Source organism: Dromaius novaehollandiae, chromosome 5, assembly GCF_036370855.1.
Source record: "Dromaius novaehollandiae isolate bDroNov1 chromosome 5, bDroNov1.hap1, whole genome shotgun sequence".
Classification (NCBI taxonomy): domain Eukaryota; kingdom Metazoa; phylum Chordata; class Aves; order Casuariiformes; family Dromaiidae; genus Dromaius; species Dromaius novaehollandiae.
The window spans coordinates 18890562-18913959 of NC_088102.1; the positions used below are offsets into that span (position 1 = coordinate 18890562).

Below are 23398 nucleotides of genomic sequence, written 5' to 3' on the forward strand. Positions count from 1 at the left end.
GTATTAAATGGTTATCTACCCCTTATAAGGCAGACCATCTCAAAGAAAATGCCCAAACTCTTACTTGGAGGAACCACTCCTTAGAGGTGACTGAATAAATGACGAGCAGAGGAACAAATTAGAAGTTATGAGGTGCTTCAAAACAGTTTCAGATTGTCCTTACCTTTTTACATGTAGAGACAGGATACAGAAATACTTCAGAGTTCTTTACAGAGTATGTTAAAATATAAAAAAATTACCTCCTCTTCACAGGAAAAAGAACAAACATTGGAGAAGCTCAACCACTGTCTCTAGGATGACAGGAATTCTGGGTAGCTCCACCCATAGGAGCTGGGGGGCCTTTTGAAATCCCATGTATATAGAGAAGAGCCCAGGCACATGCCAGACCATTAGCACCTTCAGCTGTCTGCTGAGTGAGTGAATGAGAGAAATCCCAGAACACAACTAGTGTCAAGATGGTTTGGGTGAAGTGGAGCCATTGTGGAACTCAGCTTTGCCTAATTAAGAAATTGAAGTTCACAGGTTGGGGTGGTTGTTGAAAGTTCGGAGGTTTGCTTCTTTTGAGTAGCTTTTTGTTTCTTTTCAGTTGCAAAATGTAATAGTGACAATCTAAAAATGAGAGGGTGTGAAATTCCCAAATGCTCGAATGTGTTGCAGGCATTCCCCTGAAGGCAGGAAGCCTTCAGGCCATACAGGACAGCTTCCAGGCAGTCTGCCTGTCATAACTAAAGATTGTACCAAGATTCCCCAGTCACTTTGGAAGAAGAGAAAAAATGAAATAACTCTTTTGGAAACCTGTTTAAATACATATATTGAACCTGCCAGGCTTTTCAGATCTGTGCTTTAGAGTTTTTTCTGTGTTAGAAATCCAGCCTGCTTCTCAGGCACTTAGCATCATCAATTCATAATTTTAACATTTTTCTTCACCCTCTGTCCTTTTCTCTTTGCCCTTTGGAAAATACCCATTTCCTTCTAAATTATTCAAAAGAGGCTTTCTTGTCCATGTGTAGGATGCAGACAAAAAAATCCCTCTGGTTTCTTCACAGATAACATCACTACCCAGCCATATAAAGCACATTTCTGTAGCTACATAAAGTAGGCCTCAGCAAGTATTTGTTAGTTGAAAAAACAAGGCACGGGAGTTGAGTGACTTGTTGAGGTCCCACAGCCTGGTTGGAATTGCTAGCGCATATTCTTGTTTTCACACATAACGGATATGCAGGTGGTGCTTGTATCTCATTAACATCACAAGCCCTGGCCCTCCTGCAGCTCCTTGTCACTTTAGAGGGTGCAAAGGTGAAAAGGTGGTGGTGGGGGGTCCTGTCCATAAGCTTTCCTCCAAGACTGATTGTGGGTGACTCACCTGACTTTACTGCTCCTGGCATTCCCTTAGGAATATGCCTGAAATGAAAAAGTGAGGCAATCTGCAGATGATCCCACTGCATCTGCAATACTTTCTGAGATTCAGTAGGGTTTTTTTTTTTTTCCTTCTCTCCTAAAAAGTATTAGAGGTGTTATAAAATTGCCAGGTCTTACCAGAGACCGCTTTTCCTTTGCAGTCTTTCAGTGAGCAGCCCTGCAGAATAAAATTTAAAAAAAAAAACAAAAAACCAAAACCCTACCTGCAACCAGCAGTGATCAATATATTTGTTTTAAGGCCTCCAAATAGCATCACATCAGCTTAGGGCCTGTATGGCAGGCTGTTTCTTCTTGGATAGTATTAGAAACCAATTAGAAAATAAAATCAGGATTGTGCAAGGTTAGTCTCACGCCACAGCATCCTGTGGTACATTGTGCAAGCACTCTCACTCATCACACAGGCACACAGCTGCTCAGACTACAATTCCTGCAATGTGGGGATGGAGGAATTTAGCTTCCTCAAAATACATAAAACTGTCAGGTTCCCAGTAAATTGTCATCACAAGTCTGAACAGGGCAAAGTTGAGGCTTTGTTGCTTAGAAAGACTTTTCCTGCCCAGAATAATTCTGTATATAGCTAACCCCTAGGAAGAGTGCCTTCCTTGCCAGCTGGTTCCTCCTGTCCCTCCTCCTCATTATTGTTAGGTGTTGTGAACAGTGTTCAAGCCCCTTTTCCAGTCATCCTGTGACAAATCTCTTGGCGAAGGGCAGGGGGAAGTTTCAACACATCATCCTGCTGTGCACAGCCATTCCCTTGGGCCTGCAGTGACAGGAGGAACGATCAATCTCTATGGCATACTATATGCTGGCTATTTACATATACTGCAAATTTATGTAGATGCAGTTTTATTCAGAGCTCATATAACCGCCCTGGTATCTCTGATAATGACAAGCAAAAGAAAATTCACCTGAAGTTGGAAATGATGGATTATTCACAGATTCCAGCAGGTTAGTATTAGTTCAGCTCTGTCCAAACTGAGTTGTGCCTCCTCTCTCCAGGATGGCTTATGATAAATGCCGTGTCCATGAAGAGCTGTGTCTATTTCAAGCCAGGAGTTTGAAGGCTTGCAGTGTCCTGTGCTCAGCTTCTTTGCTCTATGTGAAAAGCAGTGGAGGAGCAGGAAAGGGAAAGGCACCTCCGGTATTAAAAAAAAAGTCATGACTAAGTAGCATTTATTTCATGTCTAGCACTCAGGCAATTCTGAATTTGAGGCCTCTTCCTTCCTAGGGACACGATACCCCAAGAAAGATGAGAGACAACCGAAACATTACAACTCTGTCCTTCCCTTGCACCACAGGCAGAGCTGGCCAGTATGACAAAGTAGCAACACCAACCAAGGAGGGGCTCTGGTGGGACAGGTCTTCTCACCAGGTGAATATGAGGAAACCATTTTTCACAGTTCAAGCAGTTAAATGCTGGGACAGGTCCCCAGTGAGGCAGTGGGGTCTCCAGCCTTGGAGACCGGCAGCACTGCAAGGCTGAGATGCTGAGCACCCTTAGCTGACTTGCTGTGGGTCTTTGCCCTGCTTTGAGCTGGGCGTCGGACAGGAGAGCTTGGGGGTCCCTGCTGACCTGGATCATACCATGAGCCTGTGGAAAAAGGACAGTCCCATGCTGGGTTTCAAAGTACAACTTGGTGACTGATGTATGATCCTTTCGAAAGCTCTTTGACCTCAGCAGGAAAACTGCCTTTGACTTTAATGGCTTTTACTTTAGGTCATACCTGACCTGCCTGAGCAACTATTTCAGTCAATTATTGCCAGATTGTATCACTCGGCACAAAGTGGCATTAAGGCAGCTTCCTGCAGGAAGCAGCCACTCGGGCTGTTTGTGTTTTTTCTTTGCAGAAGTTGTTGGGTTCAACAGATCTCTCCCTTCCTCTCTCTCGTATTGGGTTCCTTTCCTCGTGAGTAAACGAGTGCTCATTTCGTGACGTCTCTGTGGGAACGAGTGCTTGAGGAGGCCTTGGCCAAATTGCACAACCCTCCGCGGTCAAAGTCTCCTGGAATGTGCTTATCTGCTGATGGCTCATGTGAGGGTCGGCGTGTGAGTCACCGCCTGGCCACCTTGACTAATGCAGATCGCACAGATCACCAGACCTGGCCACTTCCTCCTTGCCTGCTCTGCAGATGCAGCTGGCAGCGTCAGGAACCCTGCGGCAGAGCAAGCGAAGAAAATCCCATGGAGCATTCAAAAACTTCAAAATTTCTATCCCACATATCCTCTTTTCTCACCGCCTGAAATGTCAGGTGCCAACCAAAGTGGCACAGGACCCGAAGGTACCCAGAGGAAGAAAAGCCCTGGCTGGCGCTACCGCCGGTGGTGCTGGGCCAGCCCACATGCCCAAGGCTGGCCCTGCAGAGGAGGCAACACACGCAGGGCCCTGGGGCTGCGGCTCAGCCCAAGGCTGGTGTTTAGCCCTCGCTCAGGAGCCCACCGCGTCCCTCTGCCAGCAGGCAGGAGTTGCAGCCTGTTGAGTAATGGCCATGGCCTCCCTTGAGCAAGAGCTGCATGTTGGCTGGGGACACGGCGCTCCTAGCCCACCAGCCCTGCCACTCCCAAAATGAGCATCGACCTGCTCCCCTCTGTCAGAGTGACAGGGCTGTGGGCAGGGGCACAAGTGGCTGCTTTTGCTGTGTGCAAGGAGCATCGCTGCCCCTGTAACCGCACACGTGCTCCCTCAGAGTCCAGCTGCAGAGCCAAGCAGCAGCCAGGGCTCTCTGAGGTGGCCAGTGGGTGCAGCGAGAGGGGGTTCAGGTAACAACATTCATCCAGCTCCTGCCCCACTGAGTGACCCGGGATGCTCCTTTGGGCCTGAGGAAGGGACGCACTGAACTTTTTCAGCAGTCTGCACACTGGGGACTAAGCCATGTTCACCATGCTTATGCCATGTTCACCAAAACAACAGCACATTTATTCTAGAAAAGCTATTTTGGCATGACCCCTGCACAGACAGTCCCGTTACAGTGCCTGAGTCCCGCTGCAGAAGTCAGCCTGGAGAAGCAGCAGCCATAACGGTCCTGGAGTCATTGGTCCTCCGGGATCCCATCCATTGAGGTTATTTCCCAGCTTGTGTTCTTTGAAATGGGGTGGCCGTGGTAGGGTGCTGAAGGAACGGAGTCTCCTGCTTACCCCAGGCCAGGGGGGCTGTATCTAGCCAGGGTTACCTTGTGCAATGCTGCACCTCAACTGAAGCTTGCGTGGCCTGTCCCTTCCCCCACTACCAGCCAGACATCCAGCATCGCGCACACACAGTGTGGGTACATACTTGCCTGGAAAGACCAAAGAGGTGTAGGCTTAGCAAGGCTGTTGATAGTAGTTTATATAATGCAGTCAAACAGGTCGGGTGGCCCACAGACTCCAGGAAAGCCTCTCTCTGCAGTGAGCCTGCAGCATGGGGGTTTCTTTCCAAGCAACCCTCTGCCAGGCACTGTAGCTCAGTTGCTGTGAATAATCTCATTGAGTTGAGGGGGAGCTATGGCAACCTTTGCAAATCAAATCACAGCTCTGCAGGTCTAATGCCAGATGAAAAGGTGCACCACATTTTGCACGTGCTACTTGAGAGCCTTTGTATAAAATCTTGGTTTTTTTCTTTCTTTTTCTAAATAGAGCAGTTCTTCAGCAATCTTTGAAAAGCAGGTCCCTCCACAGCAGCTCAGCTGGCACTCCTTACATTTTGATAACTATGGCATGCAGGATTGATTTTGGGCCTAGGCTTTGGTAAATTTTAGTCTGAATCCCTTCGGATTTCAGTGATTTAGCACTGTCCTGGTTTCCATGTGCTTCACTGCCCATCCGTATCATCCACTTTCTTTCTCCTTGCCTAAAGCCTGGCTGCTGATGCAGGGTTCCCCAGAAACTGCAAGGTGACAGAGCTCTTCACTGAGTAAATCCATTGCTTGATGCTGCCCAGTAGAAGTCTGGTTGCTCTCCAGAAATATCCGGAAGATCAATCCTAGCTTCCTTCCTTGCATGTTTCTACTTTAGCCTGATCCTGATCAGATTACTTTAGGCTCATTAACTGTGAAAATTATGGCACAAACAGCGCCTGCTCAGGCCAAGGACTTTGGCAGACATGCACAACTTGGCCCCTGGGACTTAAAATAACTTATGGCAGAAGGCAGCTAAAAGGCACAGGTTCACAGCCCAGTTTTGACATGATAGGCCTGTGTTGGAGGCAAGGCAGGGAGCTCGCTGGAGCCCTGGTCCGGGGGGAGAGACGGCCAGCGGGTGGGAGCTGTGGCATCCCGGAAGCTAAGAGTCTGTGTTGCAATTAAGGATTCTACTTCCAACCTCTAATCCTAAAAAATCTGTTTCATATTTCATAAAACGGGTTATCTGCACTGATGCAATTTATTCTGTGGGAAATTTAAGTTTGCAGTGCGTGAAGGACTGAAAGCAGAGGTAGAAAAATCAAGAAGAGAATTAGCAAGCTCTGCCTGCACCCGCCTGGGTTTATTAAAGTAATTACCTGGTGGGACTTGTGGGTATCAAAACACTAAAGAAAATGATATATGGTTAAAAAGAGAAGGGTGTTTAATTCTAGCCCTTTTGACCTTCAAATTTGAACTGAGGTTGCTACAATGGACAAATTATTAAGTTCTTCACAAACAGTTATTTTAAAACAATTTCACCATATCAAACATGGAAATAAATATACAATTAACCAAACAATCATACAACAGATTTGATTAAAACTACTGTACATGTAAAATTGATGGTGAAGATTTTCAATCTTTTAGAAGAGAAATACACAGGTGAAAGTGCCTATGCTACTTGATTTCAGTGACAAACAGATGGCAGAAAATGTACAGGATGTACAGGATCAGCTTGCATGGTCTGTAATTAGGCAGATTTCAAAGGCAATTACATGTTTCGAACAGGAAGACAGAGACGGAGTTCTGCTACGGGTGGCAATCCCATGTCACTGAATACATCAGCCAAGACTCACTTTATTCAAACTGGGTGAACAAAGATATTGTAAGGCATAAACACTATTTCTTACCTCCAAACAGCATTGAGAGTGTGTGCAAACCTTTCTCAGGCCTTGTGCACAGAGGTGATTCACACCTACCATAGTTTATTCTGGGATAAAAGTCCACTTTTCTGCAAGACCTGTGGATTAGTTCTCCACTGTCTGCTTACAGTCTGTGAAGCTGACTGGTTGCTGTAGGGAGGTTCTGAGGTTTGATGCTTCAAGTTTTCTGAAGTATGAATGTTCTCCTGAATGCTCCTTTAATTTCTGAACTTGAATTCTGCTGAGAAATGCCCTGTATTCAGACAGCATCTACAATTAGCACACATATCTGCCCTGCGTGCAAGGCCAAGCTCCAGAGGCTTTCTGAGATCTGGAGATATCAAAGGATCACACGAGAAAAACTATCTGAGCCCTTCCAGGACCACAGCATACACAGCACAAGAGCAGCACTGCCCTTAGAGAAAGTCCGACTCCCTGACAACAGGAACAGGTGGCTTTTTATGGTCTATTGGTTTATAAATAAAGTGGAAATCTTTCTTGATCTCACTCTTCAGCAGGGAGGCTTTGACGTGGTGAGGGAGGGCATCTTTGTCCAGCTGCAGCCACTGGTCATCAACATAGACAAAGAGTCTGTAGTCCTTGGGCTGGGAGACGTCGAACTTCTCTGCGCACTGCTGACTCAGCTGCTCAGCCGTGGTGTCGTTCCGGGAGGCCAGTGTCCTTGACTGAGCACCAATCTCCAGAAAGGAGATAGAGATGAAATCCTGAAAAGAGACATGAGGACAGATCTTGCAGTTAATGCACTGACTTTAGGATCCAAAGAGGCAAAATTCAGCCCCAAAGCCCCAGCTGCCTGGAGCTCCTATACCCTCCCAAATATCCTTCAGTGTCCCAAATATCCTCTCCTTACTCCCCTCTGAATATGAGCTCTGAATCTGCAAATATTTAAACTAACAAACGCAATCAAATAACTAACCCTGGGAAAGACACAGGAGTACAGGTGTAAGCTTTTCGTGGATTTTAGTGAATCTCCTTTGTGCGCAGTCCGCCACAGTTCCTTCTCTCTACAGCTCCTGAAGAACTAAGATGCAAAGAAGTAACAGACTGGAATAATATGCCAAAAACCTTGAAGATCTGGCCTTAAAACTGCATGTGTCACAGAAACAGGAAAGGACTGGCAGTATAGTCACCCTTATAACACCATGGTCACCCAAGCAGCACCTTGAGAGAGTGTCCTCCAAACCTTCTTCTGTCAGTAAGGAAACAGCAGAAGAACTGCTGAGGAGGCTGATTTACTCATATCCTGTTCCAGACAGTGACGACTGTGTGGCCAGCTTTTCCCTCACCTAACTCATGAGGAAGCGAATCTATAGGGCCTTTGGACATGCAGGGACCCACATGTTTAATGGATACCTGTGAAGTTTAAAAAAATCCCAGCCCTTTCTATCAGAAAATCCTCAGGTTTCCCAGCAGAAGTGGGAAAGCTGTGGCCTCTGGAACTGCATATGGTTGGGGAGGGCCTTACTCCCTCAGACTGGGCAAAAGGTCCCTGGACAAAAGGGACCAATTAAATGATACAGCTTTGCCAAATATTTGGGCTAGGGGTTCCCAAACTGTGTTTGTAGGGTACCACTGCAGATGAGGAAGGTCATTGCCACCTCCACCCTCTGCTGCACACCTGAGGTCCCTTCAAAGCCCACCCTCTGCTATGGGCCTGTTGCCCCATGCCTTTTGCCCCACATCCTGCTGCATTGCCCACTCTCTGGCTTCAGGCTACCTCCTCCCTCCAAACTGGGCTCCAGCATTATCCCCTTCAGCACTTATTTCCACCTCTCCTCTCTGCCCCAACACCACTGTGCCTGGGTCACCCTCACCTTGCCCCTGTCCTTGCATCCTGCCCAGGATGGGTGGCCCAGCCATGGCAGCAGCAATCTGTGGGCAGGGCAGTTGCGGGGTGTGCAGGGGGCACTGAACACATCAGCAGGTCAGTTACCTCCTATGGACTTGAGTGTCTATCACATTACCCGTCGTTTGAAGGAGTGGGAGATTGCCCTCATGCTGCTGGAGGCTGTGGGAATCTCCTAGGGAAGTGTGGCATTTGCTTGCCCAGTTATCATGCTCCACGCTAGGTACTTGCTATGAGCTAGTGCCACAGCAGCACATGCGGCTGGATGGATATCTGCGTCCCCATCCACCATTCACATGTTCTGAGATCATCAGGGACTGTTCTGACTGCAATATAGAAAGTAAATTAAATCCCATGCTTCCATAGGGCTGCATGGGCGGTGTGTCAAACTCAAGCGGCGGCCTAGTGGCTTTCTTCCCCTCGGCGTTCCTAACTTCCAGTCTCGCACCGTGAAGGCGTCACAAACCCCGTGGCGCGGCCTTTGCTGCCTCCCTGCGGCCGAAAACTTTATTGCAGGACGCGGGGCGGGCCGCACATCCCGGGGCGGGCCGCACATCCCGGGGCGGGCCGCACATCCCGGGGCCGGCCCCACATCCCGGGGCCGGCCCCACATCCCGGGGCCGGGCAAGGCCCTCGCCGTGGCCGGAGGCCGAGAGCCTCCGTCCCTGCTCGGGAAGCTCTCACACTGGAGCGTGGGAGGTCTCCACTGGGCCACGCACAGCGCAGGCTTCCGTGCTAACCAGCCCTCACCGGGGCTGCCCCTGCGGCCAGGCCGAAGCCAAGCTTAACCTGCCGGAAGATGCTTGTCTGAGCGGCCTTTCGGACGTCTCAGGTTCCCCCTGCAGCTTGATGCCATCCGTGCTCTGCCCCTCCACAGCCTGCTCGCATCTCCTCAGCTTATCCCACGACTTCCCCCGGCCCAAGGGCTATGGAGGACAGGGGACTCCTTGCCTCCCTGTCACAGCTCTTAGCATGCCTCCTTCGAGCGCAAACACAGAAATTACTCTACAGTCATGTTTAAAATGATGCACTTCTGATAGCACTTCAAGACTTCAAAATACATTTTGTAAGTAATAAATATCTCAAATGAGGGTTTTTCTGAAGATTTGGAAATCTTGCACAGTGCATACTGTTGCTTTTTAATAGTGATTTGTGTTGATTTTAATTTAAATAATAATAGTTGTATTTAAAATGTGTAAGTATGAAGAGACCATGTGCATGTTCCAGGCCTTTTCTTTAGGAACTAATGCCAAATACCTGCACTGATGAGCGGGAAGCCCGGGCCTTGTTCAGTGTCCTCCGTCTCTCCCAGCGGTGAATGGAGTCCTGCACCTCCACGCTCAGCTGCCGAGTGACGGTTATTTTGTCATAGTTCTTGATGTGCTCCAGGGCCCCGTAGGTGGTTGTTAAATAATAAGAACCTATGAAAAGAGAAGAAGGTCTAATATCGACATGACACCTGCACGGGCAGTTCATTTCCACTTGCGTCCTGCCTGCTTGTGCTCGCGCGGCGGCAGCAAGGTGTCTAACACGTGGACTGTGGGCTCTGTCGGACTGTGTTTGCCTCGTTGCAGGGAGCGCAGGGGGGTCTGGTGCTCACGGAAGAGGAACAAGAATCGACAACCACAGTCTCCTTCCTCCTGTTCCAGTTCAAAGCTATGTCGGCTGCCCAGACTGCTGAGGTTGTTGGGTGCCATAAGAGTAAATACTGAATGAAGGTAAAGTAATATAAAAGTTGCCTTCACAGATAAACCCAAACCATCAACTTTGATCACAGGTGGTTTATTCTTTGGGGCATGGCCACCTTTTTATTGTGTTTAACAGGATGAGTGCAGTAGGGTGCTATTCTGTAATTTGGGCTCCAGGGCAGCCAGGTAATGCAAGAAAATAGTAGCAATCATAGTATACTCTGTACAAAGTACAAGGCCTGAACTCATCTCCTACTGAAATGTGAAGAGTCCAGGACTCCTGTGGACTGAGCACCTTTGAAGGACAGCTCAGACCTGCCAGGACAATTCACCTTCTGCTCCCGCAATCTCTGTTGACTAGACTGGGAGCCTAGACATGCAGCTGGGACTAATCCCCTAAATGTGACTGTTAAAAATTAGGTAGGATAAACCTGGGTGTGAATAATTCAGAAAAACAAGGTATAAAACAGTAAAAACCCCACAGCCAGTCTTTTCTACCCAGGAACTTCCTGACTGTCACTGTGTTGCCTGCAACAGCTAATCAACCCCAATTGCAACAGGCAGGGAAGTAGCTGGACCATTGTATAAAAACAGGCTTCATCAACAGAGACAAGAGATGAACCCCATTAAGAGGACAGAGTTGAATATAAGGCACTTGCTGCTTCAGTTACTGAGCAGCCCCGTGCCCGGGCCCCTTTGCCGCCCCAGGACTGCCCAGCACCAGGGTGCCAGGCTGGGTACCCACATCCCAGCCCGTGGACTTCAGCCCGGCAAGGTCGCCCTGGCTTCAGTCGGACAGCTGCTGACTTAATGCAAAGTGACCATTCTCCAGACCACCTTCTTGGTGCAGCCCCATTGCAAAGTGAGAGACTTGGGCTGGGGTCTCCTTTGGACCAGGGCGAAGGATTCAGGTTGAAGAGCAGCAGGGTGGCTTCCCGCATGGGGGAGAGAGGAGCATCGAGCTCGGGTGAGAGCCCCCTGCCCTGAGTGGAGCTGGGGGACAGGCCTCGGTGGCAGCTTGCACTGCCCAAGTCACCGAGCCACCGGGTCTGGTGCGCTACCCTACTCCCTCCTGCTGCCTTCCCTGCTCTGCTCGGGAGCCAGGGAAAAAAAGAGCCAGGGAAAACTGAGGAAAAACTAAAATATTGCCTTGGAGCTGAGCGGCAATGCCCGTTTTTAACAAGCTTCACAAGAATTGTGATTGCCTGTAGATGGCACTTGCACACCATGCAACCCTCCCGCCAGCGCTGAGCATAGCCTCAGCTCTTCCTCTGCTTTTAAAGGGCTTCACTGTCACTGTGATTGGTTGCGCGAGTGGTAGCTAGAAAACATTTTATTTAAGAGCAATATTTTTAGAGCACCGTTTATTTTAAACGTTAGTCTAACACAGGAGAGACAAAGGTGTCGTCATTTGACTCTCTGTACTTGGAGGGAGCCATTAAGGACCACGACCATGAGAATTATCCCACAGCTATAGAAGATTGAGAGGAACTCTGAAAATACTGATCCCCTCTTTTTCTTTACTGCCTCCCACAAAGTACTGCTGAGAATGGGCCTGCAGGTGCCACTTTTCTCGAATATCACTACCACCTTTGCTGTCCTGTTATTTGGTATTACTCCTGCTCTGGCAGACTCACAAGGTGCTCGTAATCAGACCTGCTTCATGTATCGCTGCCCTCAGAGTTCAGAGAGGAAGATCATCCAGTCCCCACAACAGGAATTAATAAAGTTTTCTGAAGAACAAATTTTGCTCCCACTTTGCAGAATCTTCATTTCCACACGTTAATTCCCTATCACCTGTCCTTGCCTTTGCCCCTGTAGTCAACATGGCTGTTGTTATTAAAATTCATTCAAAGTAAATTATTCAGCTGGGGGACAGATTTAAATGATTATTTATATTGACTTGACCCTAATTTCAGTTTCCCCACTTCTGCTTTCCTATTTTTCCTTTTATTTCTGTGTCTTTTATCAATTAACTTTGAAAGGCATAGCTCAAGTTGACTTTTGACAGTTCCCATATTAGCCCTATGCTTTGTGATCTCAGAGCTTTCTTCACTGGGCCATTCTTTTTTTCCATTCCCTGTCTCTGCACTTATTCCCAGTCTCCTTTCTGAAGTGGTTATTCATCCAGTTTGATCAGGAAGTTTCTCATAATTCCCCCCGACTGGAATATACATTTCACAGAAGCTTGGTATTTTTGACTTAAAAGAACTTCGCAGCCAGCTTCACCTTCAATACCCCGAACTCCTCTATCCAGTTGACCTTAGTAACCAGCTTGTTGCAGTATGCCCTTTTGAAATCAAGAACCTGTGGGCAGCACAGTTACCAAAAACAGCTTAGGTCAGCAAAATGCTATTTTTAGGCTAACACTTTTTCTGTTAACATTTTTTTTCAGCAGGAAATACAACTTGCTGATAGAACTGTATTGCTTCTGCTCATTCTGTGCTGTGCTCTGTGCTGGGTAGACAAGCTCTTAGTTACAGCCTTACACCTCCATTTAATATAAATAACATTAGCTTGCTATTGTTCATCCAGGAATCCTTTCTACAGCCTCAGTACTTATTAAAACCAAGTCTAAAACAGAACCTATTTTGTTGATTTGGCAATTATTTGGTGAAAAATAATCTGTGTTCCTAATTCAGACTGCATAGCCCTGTCACTGTTAGTAGTGCTTGCTTCCCAGGCTATATCTGAGAAGCAAAAGGCCTAAAATTCCCTGTGGTATTTACCCCTTTAATAATATAGCTCTTTATTCACATCTGAACCCAGTAGTCCTCTCTAACCCTACTTCCCTTTCTCTGCATGGTCAGTTTATTCATTCAGATATAAGGCGTGGGAATGATGTATGGCCTCAAGCATACAGTAAAGTTTAAGAAATGTGTTCTTTTCTCATTGCAGTAGATAAGTGTTGGCACAGTAGATTGCAGCAGCTCAGTTTTGCACAAAGGCCTCAACTTTTCAGCCTCCCTGTGTAGGTTACTGACACAGCAAATTGATTCTCATTCGCACTGGGTCCCTGCCTTTCTAGCTGATATCTGGGGGCACTGATGGCTACTCAGCACTATTAAAAACATTTAAATCACTTAACAATCATGTTAGAGCCTCAGTTTTGAAAAGGCTGGCTGAAGCTTAGCCACAAAGCCTGGCCAGAGACCTGCCCCCCACATTTTCACAAACACTGAAGTGAAGCAAATAGTAATTTCCAAAGAGAATATCCCAGAATGTTCTCTGTTATCCCCAAAACACTGTACTCTACCTTCCCCTAGCTGCAAAGCAGGGTCCATGAGCTCCATCATATACTCCACATTCAGAAGGACTTCAGCCAAGTTGCTGCGGGCCAACACATACATGAGCACAGGGAGGAAGTCATCTGCACCGTATGGCTTCCCTGGACAAAAAGAAACACAGAGTGGTACCAATAAACTCAACACAAAGGCAAGTGCCCACCCAACAGTGATGGCTTTTCACCCACCATGTCCTGAGTAGACTTTGGTTTACATTATCTGAAGAGTTAATGCTCAAATGTGCCAGTAAAGAAAAAACCCTGAAAAATGGAAAATTAGTTCACTAAAAAGATTAAGTAAACTTCCTTCAAGCCCAAAATATGAGCTTGAATACTCTTACTGGGCTCTATTTTTGTCATTATTAGCTGGAAAAAACTTAGTCATCACAGATCACAGACAAGGGGCAAAGCTGGAAGGATGCAAAGGCTGAATCCTGCCAGTTTGACCCTCTGATGTGACACTGCCATCAGAAGAGCAATTCACATTTGCAGTATGAGCAGCAAAGCTGTCTACATGAGTCAAGGGTATTTATTCTCTTAGGTCTGCTCTGTGTGGGGGACAAAAGAGTAAAAAAAGGATTTGAGACAGTGGTTTTTACAACTGAGGACTTCCGTGATTATTTTCCTGCATGTTCCTAATTAAACCAGTCTCCCAGGAGCTGGGATTTAAGGGGAAGCATCTTTCCAGTCATGGTGTCTAGGTGAGAAAACAAAAAGCCTTTCACATTTGGATAAGACTAGCTTTCGGATTGGTGTGCAGCAGGTGCTACAGGAACAAATCCGGTGAGCTCAAAATTTCCTATTTTTAAAACACGCAGATCAGCAAAGTCAACAAACAGATATTATATGCTATCTGTTAATATGTTATCTGCTCTTTAGGATCCCTGAGGACTAAAAAGCATACATGTTAACAGTCAGCATTACAAATAATTACTGCTTAAAACAGAATCCAAACAAAAGTTCCACCACAGAAACTCCAAAGAACACAGGGCCAGCCTTTCTTATTTGAAACATGCTTTCACTTTCTACCAACATGTCACAAATTCATCATGGACAACATGTAATACTAAGTTGCTTAACAGGCTTATCTTCTCAACACTCAGGAATGGACTTTCTTCTTAACCCAAGCCCAGGTTATTTTCATTCTGAATGCTCTCATCTATGCATTAGGATGTATTGGTTTCACTGGTTTGGAACTGGCCATAAATGTCTTATTTGAGAACTGTCTGCCTAACCCCAGAAATCACAGTTATCCCTCATGTAGCTTCAGTGAAATTACGCCCTGGTCATTTTTGGCCCACAGTGCACATGCCCTTCCATGGTATGGAATAAATTCCTATTTCTCAAATGTTCCCACTGACTTATTTCAAATCTTTGCCATGAGTCAGCTTTCCTTATTTATCATTCATAGTTGATGTGGATTCTCTATTGGCAAAGAAAGATATTCTTCTGAAGCCTCAAATAAGCATAAGCTTAGTCCCCGATTAAAAAAAAAAGAAAAAAGTGAGGCATTAAATTAAACCCAGTAATATATCTAGCGAACAGAGAGTTGATCCAGCTAAAACAAAGTGTTGGAGGATGAGCGATTCTCAGAGCTGTAATTCAGCCCGGTTCTAACAGAGTCAGCACACACCACAACACAATTTACTTGAAGAAAGCTGGATTAACGCTTCCAGTTCTGTTTGCTCTTCTATGGCTGTCTTCAGTCAAATGAGACAGCCTTAGGTCTTCAGCCAAACTGCAAAAGGACCCTATTGTTTCATTAACATCTGGCTGGACATTTTGTTTGTCCTTTGTTTCTTTGGCTTATGTCTCTATGAAAGCTTCAGCTGGGTGGAGGGTCCAATTCATTACTGTCATATATATGAACATAATACAAGCAGCTTAGTATTACAGCTATTTAATACTGTGTAGCAAAAAAAGATGAGTCAACTGAGACATGAAAATATACTAGAAAAGCTGCACAGAGAAAAGCCCTACTTTTATCTCCTTTTCACCAGATTAAATCAGAACTAACACCCCTGATGCCAATAGAGTTACTTTTGTATAAAACCAGTGTAAGAGAAGATGAAGTCAAGTACCAAAGAGTTTTCTAGGCTCATTTTTATCCTGCCATTAAATTTTTTTCTTTATCATGCAGTAGTTACTGAGCTGTGCTTGAGTGGCATGGATTGGGTGCTCCTGATTTCTTGAAAGCCAAGGGATTTCCAGTGAAGCACCAATAGCAGAGTTTTCTCTTCTCTGCTGCTTCTTGTTTTGCATAACCAATCTTGTGTCTACTAGGGCATCCAAGGAAGCTGCCAATTCACAACATGAATTCCTATCCACTGGGGAAAAATCTGCTCTTTTTTAAAGACATCACCAACCAGCCAATGGTCTGACCAACCAATGTAGCAAGGGAAATAGCAACTTGGAATCGAAAAATTCAGTGTCTCCAGCCATCAACCCTGAGTGCCAACTGAAATGAGTGTTAGAGGACACTTTTCTAGAACTCCTACAGAATCTCTTTATTTCTCTCTTATTGGCTAAAACTGGTTGTATTTACAAGCAGGCATTGAGTACATTATTTTTAACTGCTATCTCACTTCCATAAGCTGATTTAGCTGCTCTACCCACCAGCCCTTGTTATAAACCTTTCTCAACATTAAGATTTCATAGAAATATTATTGGAGAACTCTTTCTGCAATCCCAGCTGTTTATATGCCTTAATTACAAAAATCTGACATACAGTTTCCTTTCGATTAATAAACTCAGAGGAGGGGTGTTTGACTGCAAGAATAGAAAGTGTGCTTATTCCCCATATGCTATATATGCTCACAACCTGCATAAATTACTAGACTTCATTTTAATCCACTTGTGGGAATATGAAGCCTGATGCCTAAATACTCACATCTGCAGCTAAAGCTGAAGTCAGCAAGAGCTGTAGGTGTCAACAAGAGAAAAGCAGAGCTAGTCATCAAGGATCTAGTTCTGATTTTAGACATGACTCCATGTGTTGTCACAAGCTTTCAGTGCTGCCTAGGGCAGGTCGGACTGGGGTGTACTGCGTCTGTCCGTGGAGCACTTATTGCAGACATCTCGATAGCTTCTCTCTACTGCCTGTACACGGAGCCAAGGCTGGGTGCCCAGGAGGGCAGGGAGTTTGGACCTCTTCTTCTTCTCCTTACCTTGGACGTCGCAGTGGGCACAAGCACTATCTTAGGCATGTACAGACCGCGCACGGCCCTGAGATGCTCTCTATACGAATCTCCCATGGGGTAACAGGCACTGTGAGAAGACACACACTAAAAATCATCAGTGGCTCAAATGCCACCAGAAGCCAGGGAGGGAGGGAGGGAGGCACAAAGGCATATGTAAACGAGGACTCCTGCCCTCCCCAGCAGGTCACTGCTGCTCGGCGTCCCGCAGGCCCCACGCGTCCTGCGCCGCGACTGGCCCCAGGTCACCGTCAGCACTGTCAGGCGCTCATCCCACAGCTGCGGCAGGGCTCTACCCCCAGGCTGCTGCCTCCTCGGCCCCACTTTCACTCTGGGTCACAGCCGAGTCCCCAGACCTGGTGTCTAGCTCCTCCTGTGGTCTCCCAGAGGGGTATGTTTGCAGCTGGCAGAGTGAAATCTAGCCCTGACCTTGGCAGCAGTTGCTGTGACTCTGAGACTGAGCTTGCTTGTTCAAGGTGGTGTTGTCCTACTCCAGATCTGACTTACTTGCTTTATTTTCCCCCACCTCCCAGTAACAGGAAACATTTATTTCGTAAATATCCATAAGAAGCTTAAAATAAGCCTTCTCTTCTGCCACAAGCCCATCCTATAATGTTTACAGCAAAGCAAGTACAACATCAGCTTCTGGCTGGGGTGCAGCACTTGAATGGAAAGGGTATGAATTAAATACGTGATTTAAAGCAACTGGAATTGTGCCCAAGCCTCCATAAAGAAATTAGAGCTTGTTTTAGCACATTCATGTGTTTCTTCTCCCTCCATGGATATTCTGACAACCACCAGACAGTGATAATACATTGCACTTTGCTCTAATATTTACCACACATTGGAATGATGTCTAGCATCAGCTCTGCAGGAAAGATGCATTTTAGCCTCAGTTATTGATGGGAAAACTGAAGTGCACAAAAGTTAACTGAGATTTGTTCAAGATCATAAGAAAAAATTGTGACCATCCTTCCACTGACTAGCATTTTGCTGTCTGTTGTCCATCCCATATCACCTTGGCAGGGTTTAATTTACGGCATGATTGAATTAGCAGAATTATATGTGTGGGCAGCATGAATCCCTTTCCAAAGCATATGTTCTACAGATCAGAGGAATCTATTCCCCTTGAAAAATTTGAACTGGCTCTTTAATTCAAATATAGCAATTGCACTAGCCAAAACAAAGAGATAATCTCTAGTCTATCAGGCCTCAGTAATAGTAAATCAAATACAGATATCCTCCTCCTAAAGATAACAAATCAGAACAATCATGTATAGCTTTATTTTCCTTCTCAGAAGTGAGAGGATAATAAGCAGCGCAGTGGAATTGTTCTTAGTTTAAAGAGATTCTAGAATTGGTTCAACACTGACTACTCAAGTATCGGGGGCCAGTTTCCTTCACACAGGCTCAGCTAACCCACTCAAGATACACTGCTTCATTTCCGTGCCTTTATCAAATGCAGAGCCATATAGGGGTGCATCAGGGCAACTCATACGCATCTATGGCAGATGATAAAATTAATTCTAAAAACTAGGAAGAGAAAGATTCCAATGTAATACATATCCTAACTATCCTCCTCTTCAAAATGCAGACTATGCCATGCAGAACTATGCCACAGAAATTATTAAATCATGCAAAACTATGCCACAGAAACTATTAAATCAGACATTTGAGGTCCACCATATGGGTCACTCACCTAGCCAAGCTCCCCACTAATGCAGAACTACTTTTGAACTATATACTCCAGGTCTCTGGGGAGTTCAAAGATATACAAAGGATGAAACTTCACGACCCTCTCTATTCCACAAGGTAAAAAGTGTTGCAGTTAGGAAATTGTTCATCTGTTCATTCTCCTTGAATCACGTTAGAAAGAGGTCTCCCCATCTTTCACATTTCCACCTTATGCTTAGGGCATTTCCATGCCATTCTCAGTCGTGGGCCAGCCAAGCTCAACCCATTTTTCGCACCCAGTATCTTTTCATAAACTCATCCCTACAGCTCTTCCGTCTTCTGCAGAGCAGCAGCTCCCAGGTAGCAGAGAGCTAAGAGCTCCAGTCTCTCAATGCCAGTATACAGCACACGACCATTTCATGTTGCCAGTTTGCATCTTGCTTATCACTCTGCAGGTCTCACTTGTATTTTTTGATAAAGAGAAAAGCAGAGATTCTAATTCTAATCTTACCATCTAAATCTTAATTTAGTTCTAATCTAACCCCTTTCACTGCTTGTCTGAGGAAAGGTATGTCTGGAAGATAAAGCAATAAACATTTTTTTCTACATAGGATTACAGTGTTTCTGTACAAATGAGATATCTGTTTCAACTGCACGCACAACTCTCCCTGTGGGTTTGGGGTGTGCAGGAGCAGCTGGAGAGTTCGGAGGTTCGTAGCTCCATATAAGTCCTGTCCTACTTTTTCTAGTGCACAAAGCAAAAAAATTCTTGCCAGTTTTCAGCGGAGAGCCCAAACTTTCTTTCTCTTATTCTTTTAATGCATATTATTCACACTAGCCACTCCTAGTATTTTTAGCTGCACGTTACATATTTTTAGGTTATAGTTTACATTCTTGGAGGCATATACTGCTGTTACTTATGTTTGCACAGGTCTTGGAAAAGCTTGGTGAGACCCTGCAGTGCTATCATGATTGTCCCATTGGGAGGATTCATATTACTAATGCCACTGCCTACACTATACATGTGAATATCTGAACTGGTACCCCTAAATTCCTTTTATAGTCAATAATGAACTAATCAATATCGTCAATGATATTTAAGGCATGACTCACCTCGCCCTAAGATAGACACCTACATGTAGTCAGATGAATAGACTAAATCCTCTTCTCTATAATGAGAAACTAGACACGATGCCCATCTGTGGCCACCTACAGCTAGTTATAGCTGTAGAAGTATCCTGCTTCAACATACTTATTGCAGTTGTACTCAAAGGTCTGTTAGGGAAAAAGGTGTATTGACTATGGCTATGAACTGGCCTTCCTGATTCCTTGTGATGCATCAGATCCACAAGCTGATTGCCTTCCACTTGATGGAAAAATGTTAGTTTAAACCAACTGAGGATCTGACCCATTCAATTTATAGTCTAGGAATCAGGGGTTCAACAACAGCCAATTTACTAGGCAGATTTTGTTATGTAATATAAATTGCAACCTTGTATTAAAACACTTTGAGATCCAAACCAGAGAATTCATACTTTCTTAAAATACAGGCTATACAGAGTCAGTCAAGCCTGACTTCAAAGTTTCATAACTCTTTCAACAGCAGAAAGATAAGAACTACCACAGGGACAGATGTTACTGACTGAGCCTATCCCCAGTTTTAAAGAAAACTTAGTACCTGTCAGGACACCCTAGCTGAAGCTGGACTGGTGTACATATCTCTCAACACCTTAACATTTAAAAATTTATGTTTTGCTGGGGATCTGAAATAAAACTTGAAGGATTTGGTGGTATTTACACTTTTCTTTGAGATGTGAGGCCATATTCACAGGTCAGTTTGTCCAACAGTCAGCCCGAAGGGGATAAAGACCTGGCCTGAGCTGCCACCTAGCAAATTAAACCAGACAGCATAAGTAGTCATCATGTTACTGAGCAGATAATTTTTTTGACAGAGGTTGACTGATTTGGGTCCTTTGGCACAGGGAATAATTAGTTTTGTATTCCATCTGCTCTGATCTTGGAAGAGGTGGGAACTAACTAATTCAGTGGTGAGAAAAAAGAGCTAAAAGAAGAACAGACAATTACACAGGAAACAGAGCATGGCCTGAGCTCTTCCTGTGTGAAGAAGAGTGTGCTGCCTCAAAGCTGGCTGAAAGCAAAAGGGGCACTGCGTTGCTGCTTGCGAGATGGGGAGAGGGCAGAGAGAGAACTCCCACCCCACGAAATTGGGTCTGAGCAGCCTGCAGCACGCTGGTCTGCCTAGCACCAGTCGGGAAATTTCTGTTAGAAAAAAAATTTCAGTTTGCTGAACGTTTTTCTCTGCCAGACGGAAAATCAAAGCGATATAAGTGATCTGGGGTCAGTTCATTCTGTTGAGGAGGTTTTACATGTTGCACTTCTAACCAGATCTACAGAACATTTTACTGAATTTCTCTGAGTGTACTGTCCTCCAGGAGTTACACTACAGCATTCCTTTCCCTTAGCCTCCTTCTGGGGTTCAGTTCCCTTAATGCCAGGCCAGCTTCCTTCTGACTGTGCTCTGATGTGCATCATGGGTCATACATACTGGCGAGGGAACTGGACCCACAGGGGAGAATTCAGCTTCCAAGCTACAACCCCCTTGAAACAGTATCTCAGCTTGAGAAAAAAGCCGAGATGACCAAAATGAAGTGCTTTGGTTAGCATAGCAAACCATAATGAAATTGTCTGATTTCATGAATATCAAAAAGCATTTAGATATTTTTGAATTATTTCTCTGACCTCTAATTTCTGTTCTATTAAATGAAAATGGTAGCATTTCCTGCAACAGAGAAATTCCAGCTTTGAGTTAACTGAGGCTGGACAGATAGGAAATGTACCACCAGCCTCAGTAGGAGACTGTCTCCTGCATGCGTTTCAGCGAGGCATTTATGCGACTTGCTGATCTACAAATTAGTTTCAATCTCAAGTTACACAACTGTTTCGAAACAGTTACAGCACACATACATACAACATGTGTCCAAACCTACTCAATACCTGAAGACAGTCAAGGCAGATTAAAGGGCCTGTCTGCCTTGCTGCTTGGGCTCAGCCCTGGGCTGGCTCCCTGCCCTGCTGTTGATGTGTTTAAATTAGTCCTTGAAACTTTCTGCATACTGTCCAAGGGAGGACCCTGAGACTAGTCTCAGCTGAGACACAACAATTCCTGTATGAATGCTCCAAGGCTGTTTTCAGTGAAAAATTAAACAGAATAGCTGAAAGCACTTCTAGAGATTGTGACTTCTTGAGCTACTGCAGGTTGTTGCAAATGAATTTCTAGCTGCTCTACAAATATATGCATGGCTTGTCATCAGCTCCCCAGTTTACCTTTTGAGGCTTTCAACAGGCCAGGCAGGCTCCCGGAGGAAGGGGCTTCCTAGGCTGTCTGCAAAAATGCATCCTGTTCTGCAGTCCAAAGGCTTAACATGTGAATTTAGTGGTTGGCCTGAGGCCCAGGTTATACTCATACTCACAACACACACTTGTTTGCACTAGATAAATGTAATAGTGGCTTTTGGAATTCACTAGAGCATCAGGAATTATTAACCATCAGCACTAGTATTCTACATCACCTCCTCAATTTAGGCAAAACTTTGGAAAGGCCGAATCAAGAGACTTTTCCCAAACATCTATTCCTAGACTTTACCATTAACCTGCTACATGCTGGGACAGAGCACTAGGGATTTAAGGAGCGCTGTGTGAAGACAGCAAGGGGGACATTACCAATAAAATGCGCACTTACGGACATTGTCTGGTTCTTGGAATTATGGAGCTTAAAGTTAACCAGGAAACATTTCATACTTGTTATTAATGCAGAGAACTTCACAGTCACTAGTCAGCCCAATCTGAACACAACCTATGGAGAGCTAAAACTAAACACACTGACTGTCACTGTTACCTCCAATCTAAATATCGCTACATGGACTGTAACATAAATCCTGTCGCTGTGAGAACTGGAGAAGTACCAGTGAAGGGTATCATTTCAGTAGAAATGCTGTACCTGGGTTCCCCTGAGCCATGGAGTCATAGATGAGTTTGCAGGACTTCAGCAAGATGGCAATCTTCTTTTCCGGGGAGTAGGCCTTGTGCATGGTCGTGAACTTGTGAAAGATTTTTTCCAGCACAACAGTTTCAGGCACACTGGTCGTGACACCTAGGTCAGTAGTAGTTGTGTTTTGTATCACGACTTGATTCTCTTTCAGCTGCTGTAAAGATCCATCTTTGCTGTGGATTTCTTTTAAATAAGAATCAATGGCTTCTTTTAAAGGTTTCAGGACACATTTGTACAAAGCTGACTCAGCAATCACATCTACACAGAGAAGGGAGGGAGAGCACAAAAGTCCATGACAGATAATCAACACAGATGCAAGTAAAACTAAAAAAAAATGTGGTTTTCATGCACTATTGCATAGCTGAGTGCAGGGAACAGAAGTTACATCCCAGAAAGCAGATATTTCACTACCAAGGCTCAAGACTGACATCAATACACAGTCTCTGCCATTGAAGCCGCAGGAGAGCTCCTGCTACCAGCTGCCCCAGCTGTCTTTGCCCAACTCTCAGCTGACCAGTGAGTTACCATCAGGCAAGCCAACTCCAGGAAGAGATGAGGAACCGACAGTCCTGCATTCAGGGATGCCCAGATGGGCACCCCATTTGAGCTGCTTACTTTGGGATTAGATTAACTGCATCCTCAAAGTGCACCTTTTCTCTCCACTGACTGAAAAGGGAGGTGTAGCCATCAGCTGAGAGGCAGAGGCCAACGGCTGGTCAGAAGCCTCTTACCCTTACTGCTCAAGTGACTCTAACTTAGTAAAGCGTTAAGTCACTTCTTACGCCACCTGTGGATGAGGAAATAGTCTGTGTGGGTTGGATGTTTGCTTAATATTTAGCAGGAGACAAAAGGAAGCACGAGAGACTGTGGGAAATTGACTTTTGTCTGTTGCCTGCTTCTGTCACTGAAACCTAAAAACCAGAGGCAGAGCCAGTCGGCCAGAAGCAGGAAGAAATTAAATGGTAGATCTTCCACAGCGGGAATTTCCATTATCCACAAGAGAAGGAAGTCTTCTCCTAACCTGACTGGGCCTTATTGTCCTGTTAAGTAACCACAAAAAGTAAACAGAAGTTGATCCAACCAAGCGTGTCTGCATGAAGGTGGGTGAATCTTTTCACGCACAGAGCTCTACCAGGCAGAACAGAGAGACTTCTTCTTTCTGCCTCCTCTCCACCTTCCCTAA

General features: G+C 45.4%; 1 protein-coding gene across 2 annotated transcripts in view; it reads right to left on the bottom strand.

Moving 5' to 3' along the window:
• Positions 1 to 5933: 5933 nt before the first annotated feature.
• Positions 5934 to 23398, bottom strand: part of RIN3 (Ras and Rab interactor 3) — a 73600-nt gene continuing 56135 nt past the window's right edge. For both annotated transcript variants that reach the window (XM_064512160.1, XM_064512161.1), the window contains exons 7-10: positions 22165 to 22473; positions 13249 to 13380; positions 9562 to 9725; positions 5934 to 7162 (exon numbers count right to left, since the gene is read on the bottom strand). In XM_064512160.1, coding sequence (XP_064368230.1) covers positions 6854 to 7162; positions 9562 to 9725; positions 13249 to 13380; positions 22165 to 22473 — 914 coding nt within the window. In that variant the 3' untranslated portion in view covers positions 5934 to 6853. The remainder of the gene's footprint in view (positions 7163 to 9561; positions 9726 to 13248; positions 13381 to 22164; positions 22474 to 23398) is intronic.